Below are 23,446 nucleotides of genomic sequence, written 5' to 3'. Positions count from 1 at the left end.
CAGTAATAATAAAGATTATGAACGAATTTCAGCATTTATTTATCAATTTAAGTTCATGAAGTATGAATTATAATCAGTTGTCACCTGATTATTTACAAGAGAATTTATTATTAATTTTCTGCAATATCGAAGATTTCACAACTTAGATGGTTTATCTTCAATACGAGTTATCGCCCTTTGAATACTATACGCATCGAGATGCAAGGCATGAAAATATTTGATTTTACAAGCAGTTATGCATTAATGAAAAATATAAGCATTATTTTTTTTTTAATGAAAAACATGATTTAAAATCATATGAATGGGAATTTTGGTGATTTCATTGGGCATTTCGGTGATTTTAAGGGGCATTTCGGTGATTACCGGGCATTCCGGTGATTCGTGTTAACCGATACAGTGTACAGTCACTGTACTTAGATGGAGGAGGATAACGTGAAGTTTGACAAGCGTATATTTGAGGGTCTAACTGCCCTGGGACTAAATAAGCTGCAGTTTGCTATTGTCAAAGTAGAATCTTGCAACGGGACGGAAAGTATTTCATTTTCAGAAGTCTCTTGTGGATATGAAGTGTTAAGGGACAAAATAAAACGACGGCCATGCTTTTTCCCGTGTACATCAATCTTCAAAGACGGAGTTTCTTTCTTGCAAAATTTGGAAAAAGCAAGCAACGATGACATTAAAAACATGGAAGGCCACATGAAAGATGCTGCTTTGCGCCTTAATGCATTTTACAAAGCTAAAGGTGAGAAAAGAAATTACTTTGGTGGCAGGGGATAGTTTTTTTAATGCCAAAGAAACATGTGCCGAGGGGTAGGCATGTGCATGAGGTCAATAAAAACAGATACATGGGGACAGTTTCTTGGGAGCTAATTAATTGCACTTCATATACCTAACGTTATAGCTCAAAAAACATTTCAACATATACATGTAACATGTAATCTACATATTAGAGTGCACATGTACCGAAATTTCCAAAAAGTGGCTCCTATCAGCCACGTACCTCCGATCACTTGACTCTACACTAATTTAATGTTTCGGCGGTTTGGTACGAGGTATATTAAAATAAATTGATTTTATAATGAAGAAATAATTTTCTTCCTTTTACTGCAAATCCGCCTCATCAGGAGTTTATTTGCATTATGCATTTATGCATCTACATATAAAAAATAAAATTATTTAATTATTGAGGAGGTGAGAATATATCACCCAAGTTTTTATTGCGTTTGTAGGACACAATAGGTAATTCAGAAAGACTTTTTCACAGTCTTCATCCTTTGCAAGGATATGCCAATATTTTCTCAGTTTTCTTTTTAAATGTCATATACAGGGGTTGTACTTTGTGACAAAAACAAGAGGAATTCCTTTTTTCCTCGTGCCACTTTTACTTTGCAAGGTATTTTCTCATGCTCATGCATGTATGTGCACGCGCGTGCAATGCGTAAAATGACAAACTTGATATAGCCGTAACCTTTATAATTTTTAATGAAAAGCTTTGATACTCAGAATATAAAGGTATATTAGGCCGAATAAAAAAATATGTGTGGTTCCAGTTACCCGACCTTCCCTATTTTATACCCCCGACCCTAAACTTTTTTTGGCAATTTTTATATTTTTTTCCGGAATTTTCCCCGATTTCCATCAATGGCTCCAGTTTAAGTTTTAGTTTCAGCAATGACGGCCTCCTTGCAAAATATAGTGCAAGTGTTTAATAGTGTTAAATCAAAAACAAGCTAGCATGTAGGTGTTCCCTACCAATATTGACTAGCATATTATCACACCTCATCTAAACGCCATCTGCAAAGCAGTGATAGGTATTATTTAGAAAAAAATTAAGAAAATCATTTTGTTAAAAAAAAAATAAAAATTCCCTACCTACCTACCCTAATTTTTTAGCTCACCTGAGCTGAAAGCTCAAGTGAGCTTTTCTGATCACATTTTGTCCGGCGTCCGTCTGTCTGTCCGTCTGTCTGTCTGTCTGTAAACTTTTCACATTTTCGACTTCTTCTCAAGAACCACTGGGCCAATTTCAACCAAAGTTGCCACAAAGTATCCTTGGGTAAAGGGGATTCAAGTTTGTTCAAATGAAGGGCCACACCCTCTTTCAAGGGGAGATAATTAGGAATTAGTGAAAAAATAATGGCAACATTTAAAAATCTTCTTCTCAAGAACCATAGGGCCAGGAAAGATGAAAGTCATGTGGAAGCATCCTCAGGTAGTGTACATTCAAATTTGTTCAAATCATGACCCCCCGGGGTAGGGCGGGGCCATAATCAAGGATCAAAGTTTTACATGGAAATATATAGGAAAAATCTTTAAAAATCTTCTTCTCAAGAACAGCAAGGTCATGATGAGTCATATTTATATGGAAGCATCTTCAGATAGTGTAGATTCAAGTTTGTTAAAATTATGACCCCAGGGGGTAGGGCGGGGCCACAATGGAGGATCAAAGTTTTACAGAGAAATATATAGGAAAAATCTTTAAAAATCTTCTTCTCAAGAACAGCAAAGTCATGACGAGTCATATTTATATGGAAGCATCTTCAGGTAGTGCAGATTCAAATTTGTCAAAAACATGACCCCAGGGGGTAGGGCGGGGTCACAATGGAGGATCAAAGTTTTACATAGAAATATATAGGAAAAATCTTTAAAAATCTTCTTCTCAAGAACAGCAAAGCCATGATGAATCATATTTATATGGAAGCATCTTCAGATAGTGTAGATTCAAGTTGTTCAAACCATGACCCCTGGGGGTAGGGCGTGGCCACAATGGAGGATCAAAGTTTTACATAGAAATATATAGGAAAAATCTTTAAAAATCTTCTCAAGAACAACAAAGTCATGATGAGTCATATTTATATGGAAGCATCCTCAGGTAGTGTAGATTCAAGTTTGTTCAAATCATGACCCCCAGGGGTAGGGCGGGGCCACAATGGAGGATCAAAGTTTTATATAGAAATATATATATATATATATATAGGAAAAATCTTTAAAAATCTTCTTCTCAAGAACAGCAAAGCCATGATGAGTCATATTGATATGGAAGCATCCTCAGGTAGTGTAGATTCAAGTTTGTTCAAATCATGACCACCGGGGGTAGGGCAGGGCCGCAATGGACTATCAAAGTTGTACATAGAAATATATAGGAAAAATCTTCTTCTCAGGAACAGCAGAGCCCAGATTGTTCATATTTATATGGAAGCATCCTCAGGTAGTGTAGATTCAAATTTATTCAAATCATGACCCCCGGGGGTAGGGCGGGGCCACAATGGAGGATCAAAGTTTTACATAGAAATGTATAGGAAAAATTTTAAAAATCTTCTTCTCAGGAACAGCAAAGTCCTGATTGATCATATTTATATGGAAGCATCCTCAGGTAGTGTAGATTCTATTTTGTTTAAATCATGACCCCCGTGGGTAGGATGGGGCCACAATGAAGGATCAAAGTCTTAAATAGAAATATATAGGAAAATTTCTTCTTCTGAAGAACTGCAAACAATGATAAGTCATTTTGATATGGAAGCATCCTCAGGTAGTGTAGATTCAATTTTGTTCAAATGATGACCCCCAGGGGTTGGATGGGGCCCATTGGGGGATCGAAAGTTTTACATAAGAACATATAGAAAAAATATTTCTTCTCAAGAACAGGAAAGCTATGTTTAGTCATATTGATATGGAAGCATCCTGAGGTAGTGTAGATTCAAGTTCAAATGATGACCCCTGGGATAGGGAGGAGCCACAATGGAGGATCAAATTTTTACAAAGGAATATATGGGAAAATTTTTTTAAAATCTTCGAATTCTCAAGAACAATAAAGCCATTTGTTATATTGACATGGAAGCATCATCAGGTAATTTAAAATTCAAGCCCCCCACCCCCCAGGTAGTCTTTTCAATACTGAACTGATTTGTGCTTTTGCCTAGCCAATGTGCTCAGGTGAGCAATGTGGCCCATGGGCCTCTTGTTTTGGAAGTGTAACCGCAACCACACATATTTTTTTGTTTGGCCTTAACAGTGTAGACAAGATGCCATGGTCATCATGCACCTGTGCACACGTGCGAGGCATAAAATGACCAATATACATAATATAGCTGTAACTTTTATATTTTTTGATGAAAAGCTTTGATAATCAGAATATAAAGATATATTAAAATTGTAGACAGGACAACATGGTCGTCATGCAGTATGCAAGTGGGTACGCGTGCTGTACGTAAAATTACCAATATCTATACTTATAAATTAATAAATTTTGCAAATAAACTCCAAAATGGGTGCACCAGAGTTTTTACTTACCCCTCTAACAATACACTAGATACAATATGATGTCCGTAAACTATATTTAGATTTCACTTTCATAGTAAGTATCGTACATTAAATCAAAAGTCTACTTTCAATTTCTATAAACAGCCATGAAATAGCAAAAACGTGAGTACGGTGGCGTTTCCGGTTGGCGGATCTAAGTTACTGGCAATTTTTAATGACACTGACAACAAGCAATCGTTTATTTATTTCATAAAACGTCATCACGGAATTATTCAATCAAAACTTGATTTAAATGATATAAAAGAAATAAGTTGTGATAACTGATTAAAAAGGGAAATGTGCAAATTATTTTCGCCATTCACCGATCTTAATATTGACGGAAGCTTCCAGAACATCATATAGCTGACGGAAGCTTCCAGAACATCATATAGCTGACGGAAGCTTCCAGAACATCATATAGCATCGAGCCCGATGTTAAAATGAAAAACGAGGCGATTAGTACTGCATAACATAAAAAAAGCTTTTGTGTGAATAGTCATTGAAATAATGGTAATTCATTGATAACACTATTATTTGTAAATATATTTATATATGGAAAGACTATTATATATATATATATATATATATGTATGTAGTAGGTTTTCCTAAAAATGATAAAAAAAAATTTATCAGAAAAATTTGTATAGGCTATATTCCTTACTGAGAGCATCGTGGCAACGAACCCGAAGTGCAATTTGTACTTCGTAATAAACTTGCTTACATGAAAAGAGAAAAAATGGATAATATATTGTTCAAGTACAATTAAAGATGTAAAATTTTGTGCTTTAATCAATACGTTCCAGCTTTTTTTTTCTGAATACAGTCTTTTGTATCAAATACTCTGCCTATTCATAGGGCGTTAAAAGCTCATTTTTACACAGGTACTTGGGTCTTGGTTTATAAATATGTATGTACCTTATTGATATGTAAAAAAGTAAAGTACATTTTTTTTTCATATCAGTAAGGTACAAACATTTTTAAAAACCAAGACCCAAGTAGCTTTGAATTTTTACCCCCCCCCCCTAAAAAAAACAATTAATCAGTAAAATGTGCATATTCGCTGCTTTTATCCTTGACAGAAATGAAATGAGAGCATCTGAAGTACAACATCCATAACATAGTATAACAGGTTTCACAATAAACGTCAATTAATGAAACTGTTATTTTTCAAGTTTTTACAAAGAAGGGGGGGGGGGGTAGAGACGTACATCTACTTCATGCGGGATTTTGAACAAAGTATTTCTTCCTGCTATAAGCCTGTAGGCTGTCAGTAGAAACTGCAATATATTTTCAGTCATTAGTGGTATAAATTCCATTCCCCGCGCTTGCGCGGGATTTCATCTAGTATTTGATATAGGCATAACTTTTATATTTTTTGATGAAATGATTTTTTACTCAGGATATAAAGATATATAAGTAGTGTAGCCAAGATGACATGGGCACCATGCACGTGAGCGCGTGTGCAATGCGTAAAGCGACAAATATACTTGATATACCGTAGCTTTTGAATTTTTTGAGTAAATGCTTTGATACTCAGGATATAAAGATAGTTAATTCAGTTCAAGGATGTTTGACGCTTTTACATGTATTTAGGCATTTATGGAATGTGAAAATGAATGTTTTAACATGTTTAAACTGGAAACTTTATTATGTGTCAATATGTGAGATTGTACATTAGCCAAAAAAAAAAAAAAAAAAAATCCTACCTACTGACCCTGGATTTTTAGCTCAAAAGAGCTAATGGTATGGTCATTTGTGGGTGTGCATAAACTTTTTAGAATATGGGCCATAACTCAAGAACCCCTTGGCCAATTATTGTCAAATTTTTCAAAGAGTATCCTTGGCCCAAGGGCTCCCGTTTGTACTAAAACTAGGGTTGTGACCCTTAAACAAGGGGAGATAATTAGGAAAATAGAAACAAAAGTACTGGTTGCTAAAAAATCTTCTCAAGAACCACTGGGCAGATTATCACCAAACTTACACAAAAGGATGAGGATATGTTGTAGATTAAAATTTGCATGGGGATATACCCTGGGGTAAAGGGCGTGGTCTCAAGGTCACTTCAAAGTTCACCAAAAATGACATTTTATTAAAATGTTGATATTTTGCTTACTATAATGAGTAGGATCATTAAATCTTGTTGGTTGATGCATCTTAGGACCTCATATCATGTTGACTCAAAAGTAGGTCACGGTGACCTACTTTTTAAATTTTGCTGCCATTCTTTTTCAAAATGATTTAGAGGCATATTTTGAACAATTTAAGGCCTATGATCATCATACTTTGTCACCTTGACCTACTTTTTGAATTTTATGGCTAATCTTTTTCAAAACAATTAAAGTCATTAATTCAAATACTGAGAGGTTTAGAGTCATTAAATCTTGTAAGGTGATGCATCTTTGGGCCATAAAACATATTTATTAAAAAGTAGGTCACAGTGGCCTACTTTTTGAACTTTGCAGGCATTTGATTTCAAAGCATTTTAGAGGCATAATTTGGACATTTTAAGGACTATGATCATAAAGCTTTGGGTCCTCAAGAAACATCAACTGAAAAGAAGGTCACTGTATATGACCATAATTAAATATTTGAGGTACTAATTGGCTTAGAATCATCAAACTTTATCAGTTGATGCATCTTGGGTCTTCAGAGTAGGTAGACTGAAAAGTAGGTTACTGTGACCTACTTTTGAAGATTTATAGCTTTAGTTAAATATTTTGGGTACTAATTGGCTTAGAATCATCAAACTTTGTCAGTTGATGCATCTTGGGTCCTCAGAGTACGACAACTGAAAAGTAGGTCACCGTGACCTACTTTTGAAATATTATGGCTGTATTTAATGTTTTTCAGGTACTATTTGGCTTAGAATCATCAAAATTTGTCAGTCGATGCATCTTGGGTCCTCGGAGTAGGTCCACTAAAAAGGAGTTCACCATGACCTACTTTTCAATTTATATGACTATAATTAAATATTTCGGGTATTAATTGGCTAAGAATCATCAAATTTTGTCAGTTGATGCATCTTGGGTCGTCCGAGTAAGTCGACTGTAAAGTAGGTCACCATGACCTACTTTTGAAAATTTATGGCTTTAATTAAATATTTCAGGAACTAATTGGCTTAGAATCATCAAACTTTGTCAGTTGATGCATCTTGGGTCCGCAGAGTTAGTTGACTGAAAAGGAGGTCACTGTGACCTATTTTTGAAATTTTATGGCTTTATTTAAATATATCAGGTACTTATTGGCTAAGAATCATCAAACTTTGTCAGCTGGTGCATCTTGGGTCCTCAAAGTATGTCATCTGAAAAGTAGATCACTGTGACCTACTTTTGAAATTTAATGGTTATAATTTAAAAAATATTTTAGGTATTAATTGGCTTAGAATCATCAAACTTAGTTGATGCATCTTGGGTCCTGACCTAAGAGAATGGCAAGTGATAAATAGATCACCATGACCAACTCTCAGGTACTAATTGGCTTAGAATCATCTTTGGTTCTCAGAGTGTGTCATCTAAAATGTAGGTCATGATGACCTACCTTTGGAATTTCAAGGGTTTAAAATATACAGGATACTTAGAGGCTTCAAATAGAAGTTATAGGTTGAACAGTTTATCAGAAGAGCAATTCAAGGCCCTTGGGCTTCTTGTTTGGGAATGTTACAGGAAACAAGTTTTTTTTTACCTTATCAATTTTGCATCTATAACTACACCCAGTTCCATTTTCTAGGAGCTAAGGACAGAAGCTACATGGTTAGAAGCCTAAAATGTATTACAAAATTGGATTAATTTTAAAACTTACCTTCATTCATTCTTGGATAAGAAGTTTTTTAGACATGCATTTCCTCTCCATTGTCCACCCCTGTAAAATTCACAAATTTACACTGAATTTTGCTGTGCAAGTGTACAAGGTGATAAACAACAAGTTTGATCCATTTTAAAGATGTGCCTTAGTCATTATTTATACTTTTAAAGACAGGTAAAAGTAGGTAGAAATAACTACTTCAAAAAGGTTTAAATACATGCAGTGGCGTAGCTAGGCACTAAATGAAATGAATGCTCAAAATGGCAGGGGGTCTAAAGGCTGCCCTGAGGTCCCCAGTGGGTCCAGGGCGAAGCTCCAAGAAGCGCCTGGATTTTGACGATGATACACTCATAAAGCCATATTAAAAGAAATTGAAGAAAATATATTAGAATTAGATGCACAAGGCAGCACAAATGATAGTAGAGAGTGTATTAAATTTTATTGAAATTCTTTTAATGTTAAACTAAGTGTTGTCGTAATTTAGAAGCATCTATAAACTAAATTGTTAAATTTATGTCCAATTTAAAAAGTTTTCACAAAAGTTAAGATAGGCCCCACACAACCACACACACACACACACAAGAAGTTTGTTCTTGACTCAATAGTGGACAAAATTTTATATGGGTCACCAAAGGTAATAATTAAAATAGAAATTGCTTAGCATATTCTAATTAAAATTACATGGTTTTTTTTTTAAAGTGTCTTGACCATTCAACCATAAAATTTTTTTGATTTGAGAAAATTAATGTTAAAAAAAAATCAGTAAACCTTTTGGAGATAACTGCCTTATTAATTTTTGTACTCACAGTGAATATTTTTCCAGGGAGTAATAGAATTTGCTAAATCATAGAATTGTACATTAACAGATGAATTTGAGAATAGATATAATTATTAAATAAATGCACTAATCAGAACATTTTTGGAAACTTTTAGTATATATTGTGCATAAACTACATATGATAAAAAGTGCCCATGATTAGAAAGAAGGAGATAATGAGTGTTTGCAAACTTACTGTATACTGCCAATATTCAAATTCTTTTTTATGCCCCGCCATGAATATGGCCGGGGCATATAGTGTTTGTCATGTCCGTCTTCCGTCCTTCTGTCTTTCCGTCTGTCCTTCCATCACACTTTGCATTTAGCTCTGTTCAAAGCTCAGTTTCAAAGAAACTATCCAAGATATTTTTATCAAACTTCATATGCTGATAGATATTGATGAGAGCTATGCAACTGCATCAACATTTTTTGACCTTGACCTTTCTTTTGACCTTGACCTCACTTTTCTTAAATTAGTGTTTAGCTCAGTTTAAAAGATACCATTCAAGAAGTGTAATCAAACTTCATATGTTGATACATACTGATGTAAGCTATTCAACTGCATCAACATTTTTTGACCTTGACCTTTCTTTTGACCTTGACCTCACTTTTCTTAAATTAGTGTTTAGCTCAGTTTTAAAGATACCATTCAAGATAGTGTAATCAAACTTCATATGCTAATACATAATGATGAGAGCTAGCTATTCAACTGCATCAACATTTTTTTACCTTGACCTTTCCTTTGACCTTTACCTCACTTTTCTTAAATTAGTGTCAAACTTCATATGCTGATACATACTGATGTAAGCTATTCAACTGCATCAATATTTTTTGACCTTGACCTTTCCTTTGACCTTGACCTCACTTTTCTTAAATTATTGTTTAGCCCAGTTTTAAAGAAACCATTCATAATATTTTTATCAAACTTCATATGCTAATACATACTGATGTAATCTTTTCAACTGCATCAACATTTTTTGACCTTGACCCTTCTTTTGACCTTGACCTCACTTTTCTTAAATTAGTGTTTAGCTCAGTTTTAAAGATACCATTCAAGATAGTGTAATCAAACTTCATATGCTGATACATACTGATGAGAGCTATTCAACTGCATCAACATTTTTTGACCTTGAACTTTCCTTTGACCTTGACCTCACTTTTTTAAATTATTGTTTAGCTCAGTTTTAAAGAAACCATTCATAATATTTTTATCAAACTTCATATGCTAATACATACTGATTTAATCTTTTCAACTGCATCAACAATTGACCTCACTTTTCTTAAATTAGTGTCAAACTTCATATGCTGATACATACTGATGTAAGCTATTCAACTGCATCAATATTTTTTCACCTTGACCTTTCCTTTGACCTTGACCTCACTTTTCTCAATTTGTGTTAAAATGTTGCATTACTAATATACCCTCGGAGGGGCATTCATGTCCTATGGACATATTTCTAGTTAAATTCAAATTTCAAATTTTTAATTTCTGAATGTCATATGAGAAACTAGTCTATTATTCAAGTATGGGCAGAAACAGTTCCGGATCAAATGTAACATATTTATTAAAATATAAATTCAACTTTATTCAGTTACGTATACATTCATTACTTTTATCATTTTCATTCTTTTCTTCAAAATGATGTGCATGCTCAAGCATACATGGTAGCTATGCCACTGACATGGGTAGCTATTAATAGCTATGTAGAAATAGTCCTTAGACTTGACCTTTAAGATGTGGGATAAAACATGAAATAATATAATAAGTAATTAATGACAGTAATTTATGTTGCAAAGCTTATAAATGTCATTGATAAAATGTGTATGCATGACTGGAGCTCACCTGAGGTGAAAGTTCAAATGAGATTTTCTGATCACATTTTGTCTGTAGTCTGTCTGTCCTTCAGTCCGTCTTTAAACTTCTAACATTTTCGACTTCTTCTCCAGAACCTGTAACTGGGCCAATTTCAACCAAATTTGTCACAAGGAATGGTTGTGTGTAGGGGATTCAAGTTTGTTCAAATGAAGGGTCACACCCTCTTTCAAGGGGAAATAATTAAGAGTTTGGGAAAATTTGGTGGCATCTCTAGAAAAATCTTTCTCCCAAGAACCACTGGGCCAAAAAAGTTGAAATTTATATGTAGTCTTCATTACATAATGTAGATTTAAGTTTGTTCAAATCATGACCACAGAGGTAAGGTTGGAGCCAAAATGGGGGATTAAAGTTTTACAAAGGAATGTACATAAGGGAAAAATCTTTTAAAAATTTCTTCTTAAGAATAGCAAAGCATTGACAAGTCATATTGATATATGGAACCATTCTCATGCAGTATAGATTCAAATTTGTTAAAATCATGACCTCCGGGGGTAGGGTGGGGCCACAATGGCTGATCAAAGTTTTGCATAGGAATACATAGGAACTTTAAATATCTTCTTCTCAAGAACAAGCCGTAATTTGAAGTGTAAATCCCCCCCCCCCCCCCCCCCATATGAAAAAAAAATAGTAAGAGCCTATATTCATTTCTCAAAAATATGAGATTTCCCCATCAGACACACCCATATTTAGTTTTATGCAAGCAGATTATATTTTTATGCCCCCCCCCCACCCATGAATATAGGTGGTGCATGTAGTGTTTGTCATGTCTGTCTTCTGTCCCTCCATCCTTCTATCCTTCCATCTGCATTCCATCACACCAGTTTCAAAGAAACTATTCAAGATATTTTTAACAGACTTTACATGCTGATACATATTGATAAGAGCTATTCAAGTGCATCAACATTTTTTGACTTTGTCCTTTCCTTTGACCTTGACCTTTTCTTAAATTTGTGTTTATATAGCTTAAATTCAAAGAAACTGTTCAAGATATTTTTATCAAACCTTTTATCCTGATACATACTGATGAGAACTATTTAACTTCATCAACATTTTTTGACCTTGACCTTTCTTTTGACCTTGACTTCACTTTTCTTAAATTTGTGTTTAGCTTAGTTTCAAAGAAACTTTTCATGATATTTTTATCAAACTTCATATGCTGATACATATTGATAAAACCTATTCAACTGCATCAACATCTTTTGACCTTGACCTTTTTGACCTTGACCAAACTTTCTTAAATTAGTGAATATCCAAATTTCAAAGAAACTTAAGATAATTTTATCAAATTTTATATGCTTATACAAATTGAACAGAGCTATTTCAACTGCATCGACATCTTTTGACCTTGACCTTTCCTTTGACCTCACTTATCATAAAATGATGTTAAGTTCAATTTCAAAGAAATTGTTCAATATATTTCAATCAAATGTAATATGCTGATACATATTGGTGAGAGCTTTTCAATTCCATCAACATTTTTTACCTTGACCTTTTTGTTTGACCATGGCTTCAAATTTGTGTTTAGCATAGATTTACAGAAACAAATCAAGATATTTTTTTACATATTTAGGAGAGCTATTCAACTTCATCAACATTTATGACCTCAACCTTTCCTTTGACCTTGACCTCACTTTTCTCAATTTTTTTTTTCTCAAAGAAACTATTCCAGATATTTTTTATGTAAACTTATGATCTTTAATAATATTCATTTCTGTATATACATTTTAGCTCATCTGAGCTGAAAACTCAAGTGAGCTTTTCTAATCATCCATTGTCCGGCCTTCATCCGTCCATCTGTCTGATTGTCCATCTGTCTGTAAACTTATCACATTTTTGACTTCTGATGAAAAACCACTGGGCCATTTTAACCAAAGTTGGTACAAAGCATCCTTGGGTGAAGGGGATTCTAAATTGTTCACATAAAGGGCCAAGTACCCCTCCAAGTCCTATTCCAATGGGAGATAATCAAGAAAAGGCAAAAATAGGAAGGGGTAATTAAAAAAATCTTCTCAAGAACCACTGGGCCAGAAGAGATGAAACTTGTGTGAAAGGTTCATGAGGTAGTTTTTTAGATTCTAAATTGCTCAAATCATGCCCCCCCCCCCTAGGTTTGGGTGGGGCCAGAGTAGGGAATTTAAGTTTTACATTGAAATATATACGAAAAATTCTTTTAAAATCTTCTTCTCAAGAACTACTGGGCAAGAAGAGATGAAACTTGTATAAAAGTTTCTTAAGATACTGTAGATTCTAAATTGTTCAAATCATGGCCCCTGGGTAGGGTGGGGCCACCATAGGGGATCAAAGTTTTACATTGAAATATATAGGAAAATTCTTTAAAAATCTTTTTCTCAAGAACCACTGGGCCAGAAGAGATTAAACTTCTGTGAAAGCTTCCTGAGGTAGTGTAGATTAAAGCTGTTCATATTTTGGCCCCAGGGGGTTGAGTGGGGCCACAAAAGGGGATCAAAGTTTTACATTGAGATGTAGGAATAATTCTTTAGAAATATTCTTCTCAAGTACCATAGGGTCAGAAGAGATGAAACTTATGTAAGGCTTCATGAGTTCGTGTAGATTCTAAATTGTTCAAACTTTGGCCCCCAGGAGTTAGGTGAGGCCACAATAGGGGATCAAAGCTTTATATTGAAATATACAGGAAAAATTCTTTAAAAATGGTCTTAAGAACCACTGGACCAAAAAAGGTGAAACACAAATGCAAGCTTCCTGAGGTACTATTAATTCTAAATTATACTCATTTTTATCATGACCCCCAGGGTAGGGTGGGGCCACAACTGATCCAGAAGTGATGAGACTTACATGAAAGCTTCCTGATGTAGTGTAGATGCTAAATTAAATGAAATCATGGCCCCTGGGGATCAAAGATTTACATGGAACAATATAGGAAATGAATTTTGAAAATCTCATAAACTTTAATCACACCATTTATGTGAAAACATTCCAAAATTGAGTGGATTCATTTCTTTTTTAAATTATGCACTGTGGCTTAGAGTTAGCTAAAAAAGGGATCAAATTTCACATGATAATGCATGTATAAAGGAAAAGAATTTGCTTCTCCATTATTGCAAAGCCTTGATAGTCATAATGATATTGAAGCATTCCTTGTTGTGTGAAACCTTTAGAGTTAGAGTTGGGCTTTAATATGGAATCACAATTTTTCATGGGAATAACGAAATCTTTTTGGAAATCTGATGAAGAACAGCAGGGCTAAAGTTACTCAGGTGAGCATTGTGGCCCATGGGCCTCTTTGTCTTTCATGATTTTTTTTTAAATTATTTAAAATACATACCCGGTACATGTCCATTAAATGTCAAAATATTCATCAGAAAGATGATAAATAAACTTAACTAAAAATACTTTATTATTTGTAGAGTATAATGAAACCTGTCTGAAAAAAGTCTTTGACATGAGACTAAAGAGTGAAGAAATGGCAGTTACAGAGACAGATATAAGCATTACACTTGCAGAGCACTTGCTAGGAAAGTTAGCTCCTGAGGAGTCCTACAAAATTGATAATAAAGCAAGGGGAAAGAAGAATTGCAGGTGTGGATGTAAAGTGACACCTGTATTTGGTGGAACAGGAATAGGTATGAAAAAACAGTTATGAAGATTTGCCTATAAGTAGGTTTGGGATTTGCCAAGTAACTTATTTCATTGAACAGAACTTATAAATGAGAAGATGTGTAACAGTCATGCACCATGGTAAATTTGACAAGACAATGGTCATGATGGTGTGTAAAGAGTGATATTCTTTCCCATAATTTTCTAATGATAACTCTTAAAGATAATACTTGATCTGAGAGTTGATATTATATATCATTGACTTATTAAACAATGTTTCAAATAAATAAAGTTTATGATTATTGTAATGATTATTTCTTATTATACCCCCACAAATGAAGTTAAGGGGGGTATATTGGGATCGGCTTGTCCATCTGTCTGTAGACATGATTTTGTCCGGACCTGTTCTCAGAGACTATTGCTTGGATTTGTCTGAAAATTTATACACTCATTATTCACCATATGAAGGTGTGCACCTGGTTTTTTCATCATGATTGGATTGGATAATTTTTCTGCATTTTACAGGTGTTTTTTTCATTTTTATTGACTTAGTCATTTTGGGTTCATGTAGGTTTGAGACATTATAGAATCTAGAACTGCCAGTTGGTACATCTGTACAAAAATGTGAATTGCAGCATAAAACTACTCAAAAAAAAAATCACAAAGTATTAAAAAAAGTTTTTTGGTAGATAGTCCCTACAAATCTAAGAGTCATCCAGTAACTTCAGGGTGCTCCATCATTTCAAATTTAACTGCGGTGGAAGACGTACACAAATTCTAATATTCGCGGTCTTTTTGCGACCGAATTCGTGAAGTAACCACTGAATAAATTGAAAAACAGTTTTTCTGAATCACTAGTTTCATACATAAATTGTATTATATATTTGGCAAATTGAAATATATATTTGATTTTAATTATAAACAATTAATGGATATGGAATTTAACATAGTGTAAAAGAAAAATTAGAACGTTTGCAGTATTCATGTATAAGTGTTCTGTGAACCCCCCCCCCCAACACACCAACCTACAAAAATAGTTATAAATAAACAAAATTTTTGCTAATTGGCTCTGAAAATATTAGTACCAGTTATAACAAGATTTTAGTGTTTAACGTGATTTTTTTAAAAAAAAAATTTTGTTTACAAAATGTAAATTATACACCTACAGTTGTCAGGACAGAGGGATTTCTGGTAGGTCACACACAATCAAGCTTTCATCTATATATTAGCAATTATTGGTGTCGGTTGACTAAATTATCCTAAAACTTGTGAATTAAAAACACATTAGCTATTTGGAGTCACAAAATACTATTTTGATGGATCTATCGTTAATTTTTCAACATTACAGCAATACTTGATTATGATACACGTACGGTGTTTGACTCACAGTGCCAATGCAATTTTAGAGACGTGGTTATCTTTAGTAAAGCTAAGTAGTTTAAAAATTAGTATTTAAAAATCATTTGCACTTATCAGGAAGTGTTAAAAAAAAATGGCATGTCTCTTTTCATTCATACGTAAAGTCCAGCGAGGCATAGAAGTTAATTGATTGTGCAAGCCAAACAATGAGCTCTAATTGGAGTAAAATAACAGTAGTAAGCATTAGAAAAACATTACATAATTTGGATTCCCTATTGATTCCCTATTGAAACTTTGATTCCCTATTGTGGCCCTACCCTACCCCCAGTGACATGACTTGAACAATTTAGAATCTACACTATCTCAGGAAGCTTTCACATAAGTTTTAGCTTTTTTGGTCCAGTGGTTCTTGAGAAGAAGATTTTTAAAGATTTTCCCTATATATTCCAATGTAAAACTTCGATTCCCTATTGTGGCCCCATCCTACCCTTGGGGGTCATGATTTGAAATATTTGGAATCTACAGTACCTCAGGAAGCTTTCACATAAGTTTCAGTAAGTGGTTCTTGAGGAGAAGATTTTTTAATGACCCCACCCTATTTTTGCCTTTTCTTAAATATCTCCCATTAGAAGGGAGCTTGGCCCTTTATTTTTACAATTTAGAATCTCCTTTATCCAAGGATGCTTTGTACCAACTTTGGTTAAAATTGGCCCAGTTGTTCTTAAAAAAGAAGTTGAAAATGTAAAAAGTTTACAGAAGGATGGACAGACAGACAAACAGACAGACTATGGACAATGGGTGATCAGAAAAGCTTACTTGAGCTTTCAGCTCAGGTGAGCTAAAAACTGCGGCTCCATTATTTTTTGAGCTCGCTCACAGTACCTCTAGTCTTCCTTGCACTCTAATCTGTTTATGATTAAATTGAACAATATTTGATGGGCTTATCATATGCTGTGGTGGTGCATTTTATCTAGTTATATAATTATTTACCTTTCCATGGATTCTTTACAAAAAGGTATTATACATGGGTGACTGTTAACGTCCTTTGGCCTCTTTTCTTATACAAAACTACATTATTATTTACAACGTTAATATCTGTGGTAATTGCAATCACATTTTAGGGCATGAACAAGTTTGGCATGGATTTATCGATATTGTCTTCTCTTCACATCTGGGAATTTCTGCTATAGCGAGCACTGTGTTGGATATTGAAGAAAATATTTCCAAAAAAAGAAAACTTGATGAACAAGATGGTAAGGATTATAAGATTTATTTTACTCCATTTTAAATATATTTTGTCATGTCTACAATGACAAATAGACAAGAATCGAATTATGCACATGTATAAATAGTACAAAACTATACAAAACAGGGTATTATTTAATCTCAGACCTATTGTTTGGCTCAAACTTTCAATAATTTTCAGATTTCAGTGTAGAGGATTTATTTACAAATTAGAAGAAAACAAAATTATTATTTGTGTAGAACTATGTGGTTAGAAATAATTAAGTCTTCAAATTAACATATTTTTTTCTTTGCCTAGGTATAAAATTTTTTTGTGCATGTTTTAAGTTAGATTTTTTTTTTGTTTTTTTTTTTTTTTTTACTTAAGTCTTGTAATAATGTTATTTCTTGATTTATTTTGTTCATATTCAGTGCTGTTTTATGTTTTTGGAAATGGGGTTAGAACTTTGAAGTTTGTGTATTGATAGTTCTAAGAAGGTTAGTCTTGCGGTGCACAGACTAACCCATTTGCACATGTGTTGAAATGGTACCTATTCTAGGCCATGAGTTTCTTCATATAAACCGTTTTTCAAACCAGATAGTATGAATAGCCCCATCTATAGACATGATAAAAAAATTCCTGGTGAATTGTCACTTAAATCTGCCAATACTGTCACAATACCTATGAAAGACCGAGATCACAGAATAGCGTTGCCTTGTGCACAAGTCCCTCAAAGACTAGCCCTGCACTCTGCATTTCACGTTTGGCCTCCATAATATAGTAAATATTACATTCCATAACCACAAGGAATAGTTCTTTAGTAAGCTCTGGTAAAATTATGCATTGTTTTCAGCTAAAATGTTATGTGGAGGCGTCACTTCGCTTTCGCAATGTTATGATATACGAGTGAATTAAATGGGTGGATTGATGACTTGTATTACTATATTTTTATTACTATACTATATTTATTTTTGTAATCTGTCACTCTCCAGTTAATTCATTTATTGTTAAATGTGAAGATTCAGGATACACATTTTTAGCTCACCTCAACGAAGTTGGGGGAGCTTATATAATACCGTCGGTGTTGGCGTGATGGCGTCCCAGGTTAAGGTTTTTGGAGCAGTTTTCTTTTCAAGTACTTCTATGACCTATATTAGTCAGAGATGCATGGAGGATGCTTCTAGTGTGTTTCATTGTACCAGTCAAGGTTTCAGATGCTGCAATTTCAGCTAAAAAATGACCAGGTTAATGTTTTTGGAGCAGGTTAAAGTTTTTGGAGCAGATGTTATTTCCAAGTATCTATAAACCCTATATTGACCAAACTTGCATGGATGATACATCTAAGGATGCACACTACTGGACTTGCTTCAGATGCTGGATCTGACCTACATTTTCTGGATGAGTAACCACGTTAAAGTTTTGGAGCAGATGTCATTTCCAAGTAACTATAAGCCCTGTATTGACTAAACTTGCATGGATAATACATCTAAGGATGCACACTACTGGACTTGCTTCAGATGCTGGATCTGACCTACATTTTCCGGATGAGTAACCAGGTTAAAGTTTTTGGAGCAGATCTCATTTCCAAATAACTATAAGGCCTATCTGAACCAAACTTGCATGGATGATGCATCAAGGGATGAACAATCTCAAACTTGCTTCAGATGCTGGATTTGACTTACCTTTTCTGGATGAGTGACTAGATTTAAGTTTTCAGATAAGTCTATTCCCAAGTAACTGCAAGCCCTATCAGACCAAAATTGCATAAATGTTGCATCTAGGGATGCACACTCCTAGATTATTAGTTTAGTGTGGGACTTTGCCTTACTTAAAGGCAACATTTGTTGAGGTGAGCTCTGTAATCTCTGATTACCTATGTTTAGCTCTACTTGTCAGAGACCAGAAGAGCTTATGCGATGGTAAGGTGTCTGTCTGTCTGTGCGTCTGTTAACAATTTTTCAAAATGCTACTCTTACAGTTTTGATTTGATTTCAATATAACTACGCATGCAAGTAGACTACACTAAGATACCTAATTCTGTATATTGGTTTTTGATTTCGATGAACCCTGTTGCCATGGTTACTAAAAATAAGAAATTTCTGTGCAATATTTTTAATACAATATTTTACTATGATGCAAAACTGACAAAAGTATATGTTTTTTTTTTTTTTGTTTTTTTTTTTTTTAATTATTATTTATTCAAATTTATAAGTAACTATTTGAATCTTTTATGTGATAAATGTATGGCAGAAAAAAATAGAAATTGTTGATAACATGTGTTCAAAAAATATAAATCACGCCTGTTTGTAGGTATGAAAAATAAACAATGCATAAATACAGCTGTCAATCAATTTTAATTATCTCCAAACCTGGCCATCAGTGTGCATTAAGGCGTGAAGTGATTTCCTGTTACCCAGTGTACATTTACACACCTTTCTGTGCATTAAATAAACAAAGGACAGACAGACAGACAAATTTGGCATGAATGTAGATTCAAGCTTGTTCAAATCATGACCCCCCTCCCCCTGCACCCCTCCCCCTCCCAGGGTAGGGTGGCAAACATCTTTAAAATTCTGTTTTCAAGAACAGCAAAGCCATGATAAGTCATTTGAATATGGAAGCATCCTCAGCTAGTTCAGATTTAATTAAGTTTAAAACATGACACATGGGGATAGGGTGTGGCTAGAACAGGTGATCAAAGCTTTACATTTGAATATATAGGAGAAGAAATCTACTGATGAAGAACAACAGGGCCATACTGACTCAGGTGAGCATTATAGCTCATGGGCCTCTTGTTTAAAAATTCTTGGAGGCAAACAGAGGAAAAAGTTGTTATGAGCAAGGGTATTTTTGCCAGATTTGTTAAATTCTGGATCACTGGGTCAAGCGTTCTGTTGCTGAACAGGGCTCTATTGATCTTGTACAGAAATTTGTACTGTACTGGGAGCTTTTACCCTTTGCTATTCACCTATGATAATTAATCACTGTTCATAAAAGAATTACCCCCAAAAATATGTGTAATACTTAAAAATAATTTCAATTTTGTAATGGTCAGGTAGACTTGTATTTTAGATAAATAAGAATGAGATAAAAATACTTTGTATATTAAATGGTCTTCAAAGAGCAAGAGAGGCCAGTCTGAGAAGGTTTGAGATCAGTGTATGTGCTCAAGCACTATTGTTTTGTTTGGTTTAAATAGTGATAGTGACAAATGGGAATGTATTATCACTGGCAGGTACAGGCAAGTAAATAAGTATACTTTAGGATTTGTAACCAAGTCGTAGACTATTTTATTGATCCCTGAGCATCATTTCTCTTGTTTTTGGGCAATTGATATTCAATTGATATTCATCTATCAGTTTATTTGTTTTATACTTCAATCTATGGATCCTTTACAGCGTTGTATTATACTCATGTGACCATTAAGGCCCTTGGGCCTCTTGTATTTCAATAAGATACATTCTTCTATTAAGATTTGCTTTTTGAATTTCAGAAACAAAGAATGATGATTTTCCAGGTGGAAAAATGATAACAGAGGTCAAGCAAGCATTACCAGAGCATTCACTGTCACAAGCAATAGCACAAACAGTTGTGTTTTCCCTAGTTCAAAAGCAAAAACACCCTGAGTTTTTACACCACATGATACCAAATATTGTTATTTCCCCAGAAAAGGTTGAAATTATGATGTATGATTCAGATAATGATGTTTTACTTTGCAGCAATCAAATTCTTTTATTCAATTTGGACCTCCCAGAATACAGAACTCTTATTGATGAGACTGTTGTTATTCTTTGGATGGTTTTACATTACAGAATATTTTGTACTGGATTTAATAAGGCAAAACCTTATGTACTTGAAAGATGTAAATCAAATTTTAGACAACTTGTTGCAAGTAAATGGGATATCTATTCAAAATCCTTGAAGAGCTGTGTTTCTGGTTTCCCTTCTGTAGAAAAATGGCCGATAAGTGAGTTAATTCAGTGTGGTTTAACACTTGAACTTGAGTCTGACGACTTTTAAAATGAGAATTTTACAAAATGAAGGTTTGTGAATATGTGAAAACCTATTTCAGTACATGCATGATTGCATCGAGGTTGTTATTCGTGCAACAAGAGGAGAAAATATGTACAACAAAGTACTAGTGAATTGTCAGTTACGAATATAAGAACTTTAATAAAATTCCAAAATTCATCATATCTTTAATTGTTTAGTAGCTATACATTTTTAAGGGGAGAAAATATGTACAACAAAGTACTAGTGAATTGTCAATTACGAATATAAGAACTTTAATAAAATTCCAAAATTCATCATATCTTTAATTGTTTGGTAGCTATACATTTACTCAAAAAAATGTGCATTTAGTTAGTTCACAAAAATTGTCCAGTTAAGAGGTTTTTGAGCTGTATATTCCAGGTCTGTATGAAGCAATATCAGTTTGGGCACAGTCCACATAATTCCTTGAAAGCAAACAAAGGGGTCATGGACGTTATAATTGAGGGAACAGCATAGATTGTTAAGTTTACAATTGTTTAGCATGTATTCAGAAACAAAAGATATATAGGGGAGGTTTACCCTTCCGCATGCCTAGATTACTTCGAGTCTATATTCTATTTTCATCTAAACATTACCTGTGCACAAGGAAACGGGATGGAACCCATTATCCAGAGTGATCACACATAAGGGTTACGTTAGCAGTAGGTCTATATCCAGATTTACAGTGAATATTGCAAGTATGTCCAAAATATGGAAGACAGTCATGTAAATTCACATTTGGTAGATAAGTAGTGCAGCGAGAAACTGCCCAAATTAAAGTCAAAATATAATTTTAAAAAAAAGAAAAATTACGGAATAAAGACAATTTTTGATTTACTTTGTCCACGATCTATTAAAGAGTAGACAATTAATACAAGCATGAAAACGGAAATTACTATGGTAAAAATGTCCATGTCTTGGGAATCTGAAAAAATTATATTTTTGTAAATATAATGATCCTGATTTAATGCAATTACATGTAATTAAACCTATTCCACAAAATTTTGCATAGCTGAGGGTACTTCTCCTGTATCTCTGTTGTGTGAATTTTCGGACTGAAATTTGTTTCCAACTTAATATACTTTTAATGCGGTAAGTAGATCTAAAATTGCTTATTAATTTGCCATATGTGATAAATTCTGTATATATACATGATATATATATTTTTGTATCACCATGAAAAGCGGGACTTGTACCTCCTTGACACGTTGTTTGATCTGATTTTAGATCAACATCGTCCTCACAACCACACGTTCTTCCATTCGATGTTGGAAACCAGAACGTACTACAATTCATGTTATTTGTAGAACAACTCAAACTCACTAAAAGGAAAGATTAACTTTATAATACATGTCTGGTTTTGAACCGGTTTCATGAGATGAAAAAGTAATATCTTTCGAAATTTTGTATATTTGTTAACAAAGCATTAATACTTACTATCAACAGAATCATCTGTATACACATCCAGACTATCCAGTCTACCTAGCTCTGGATGACTTGACATGAATGTTACTTTTGAACCCGTTGCCTTGTTTATCTTTCGTACGCCTCTGCATTTCAAAAATATAATATCTTATTTCGTTTGATTTGTTATTAAGCAAATGAAACAAGAGTCGAACTTATCTCGAATATTGTTCGTCAGAATACCATTAATGTTGTTGTTAATTGTTAATTAAATTCTTTCAGAATAGAAATGATACTTCATTTTTGTAATTGAATATTATAAGATTTACAAATTATAGAAGTTTTTCCACTAATTAAAGTCTGCTAGGTCAAATTACTCGTGTTAAAGGAAAACCCAAAGAAGCAAAACAAAACAAAAACAAACAACTAAAAAAAAAATTTTAAAAAAACTTTACAAAAAGATTAAAAGTTATATTCACTGTGATTTATTTACAGTTACAGACTACGGTCTCAAAGGAAGTAGAACAACTTGATGACAACTTTTTCCTGAAAGAGAAAAAGAAAAGTAAAGTTTAAACCAACTGTCTATTCGACGCTGTGTATTAGAGATATTGTTCATGAACAACAATTCCAATGGGAAATGCGTCTTTATCTGTTGTCAAAACATGTCTGTTTCCTCCATTTAAGTCAGAGTACTCAATACGATCTTTAGGTCCATCAGTCCAGTAAAGTCTATTGGCTGTAATGTAATAGAAGAATAAATTGTTATGAATCTTATTTCTAAAGAAGAGATACATCCAGAGATTGAATGTAAGGAAACAGAATGTAGCGGTATTTATTCATACATGTAAAATCGATTGCAAGACCAGTTGGGGCTCCAATTTCTGTTGTTGCTATGTAGGTTTGTGATGTTCCATCCATGCACGATCTACCTATTTCTCTTGTACTTCCGGTTTCTGACCAGTATAAAAATCTAAAACGTAAAACAAATCGTTTGATGAAAAGCATATCAATAATTTTTTTCATCATATTTTATATCAGATTACTTACACACTTA

At 33.8% G+C, this 23,446-nt stretch overlaps 1 protein-coding gene and 1 long non-coding RNA gene across 2 annotated transcripts; one reads left to right on the top strand and one right to left on the bottom strand.

Moving 5' to 3' along the window:
• The first annotated feature begins 417 nt into the window (after positions 1–417).
• On the top strand, positions 418–21,144 carry LOC133191883 (uncharacterized). Its single transcript, XM_061327630.1, has 4 exons — positions 418–742; positions 14,180–14,395; positions 16,850–16,981; positions 20,447–21,144. Exons 1-4 carry the CDS (start codon positions 418–420, stop codon positions 20,971–20,973), a joined length of 1,200 nt encoding a protein of 399 aa, XP_061183614.1. The 3' UTR covers positions 20,974–21,144.
• Positions 21,145–22,284: 1,140 nt separating this feature from the next.
• Positions 22,285–23,330, bottom strand: LOC133191886 (uncharacterized). Its single transcript, XR_009721760.1, has 4 exons — positions 23,235–23,330; positions 22,972–23,128; positions 22,423–22,535; positions 22,285–22,307 (listed from the first exon to the last, which is right to left on the bottom strand). It is a non-coding gene; the product is annotated as an uncharacterized LOC133191886 (long non-coding RNA).
• Between the last annotated feature and the right edge of the window lie 116 nt (positions 23,331–23,446).

Source organism: Saccostrea echinata, unplaced genomic scaffold (genome assembly GCF_033153115.1).
Source record: "Saccostrea echinata isolate AGI-Se365-2 ecotype Australia unplaced genomic scaffold, CSIRO_AGI_Sech_v1 ptg000025l, whole genome shotgun sequence".
NCBI classification, from domain to species: domain Eukaryota; kingdom Metazoa; phylum Mollusca; class Bivalvia; order Ostreida; family Ostreidae; genus Saccostrea; species Saccostrea echinata.
This window is presented reverse-complemented; position numbering and strand designations above follow the sequence as displayed.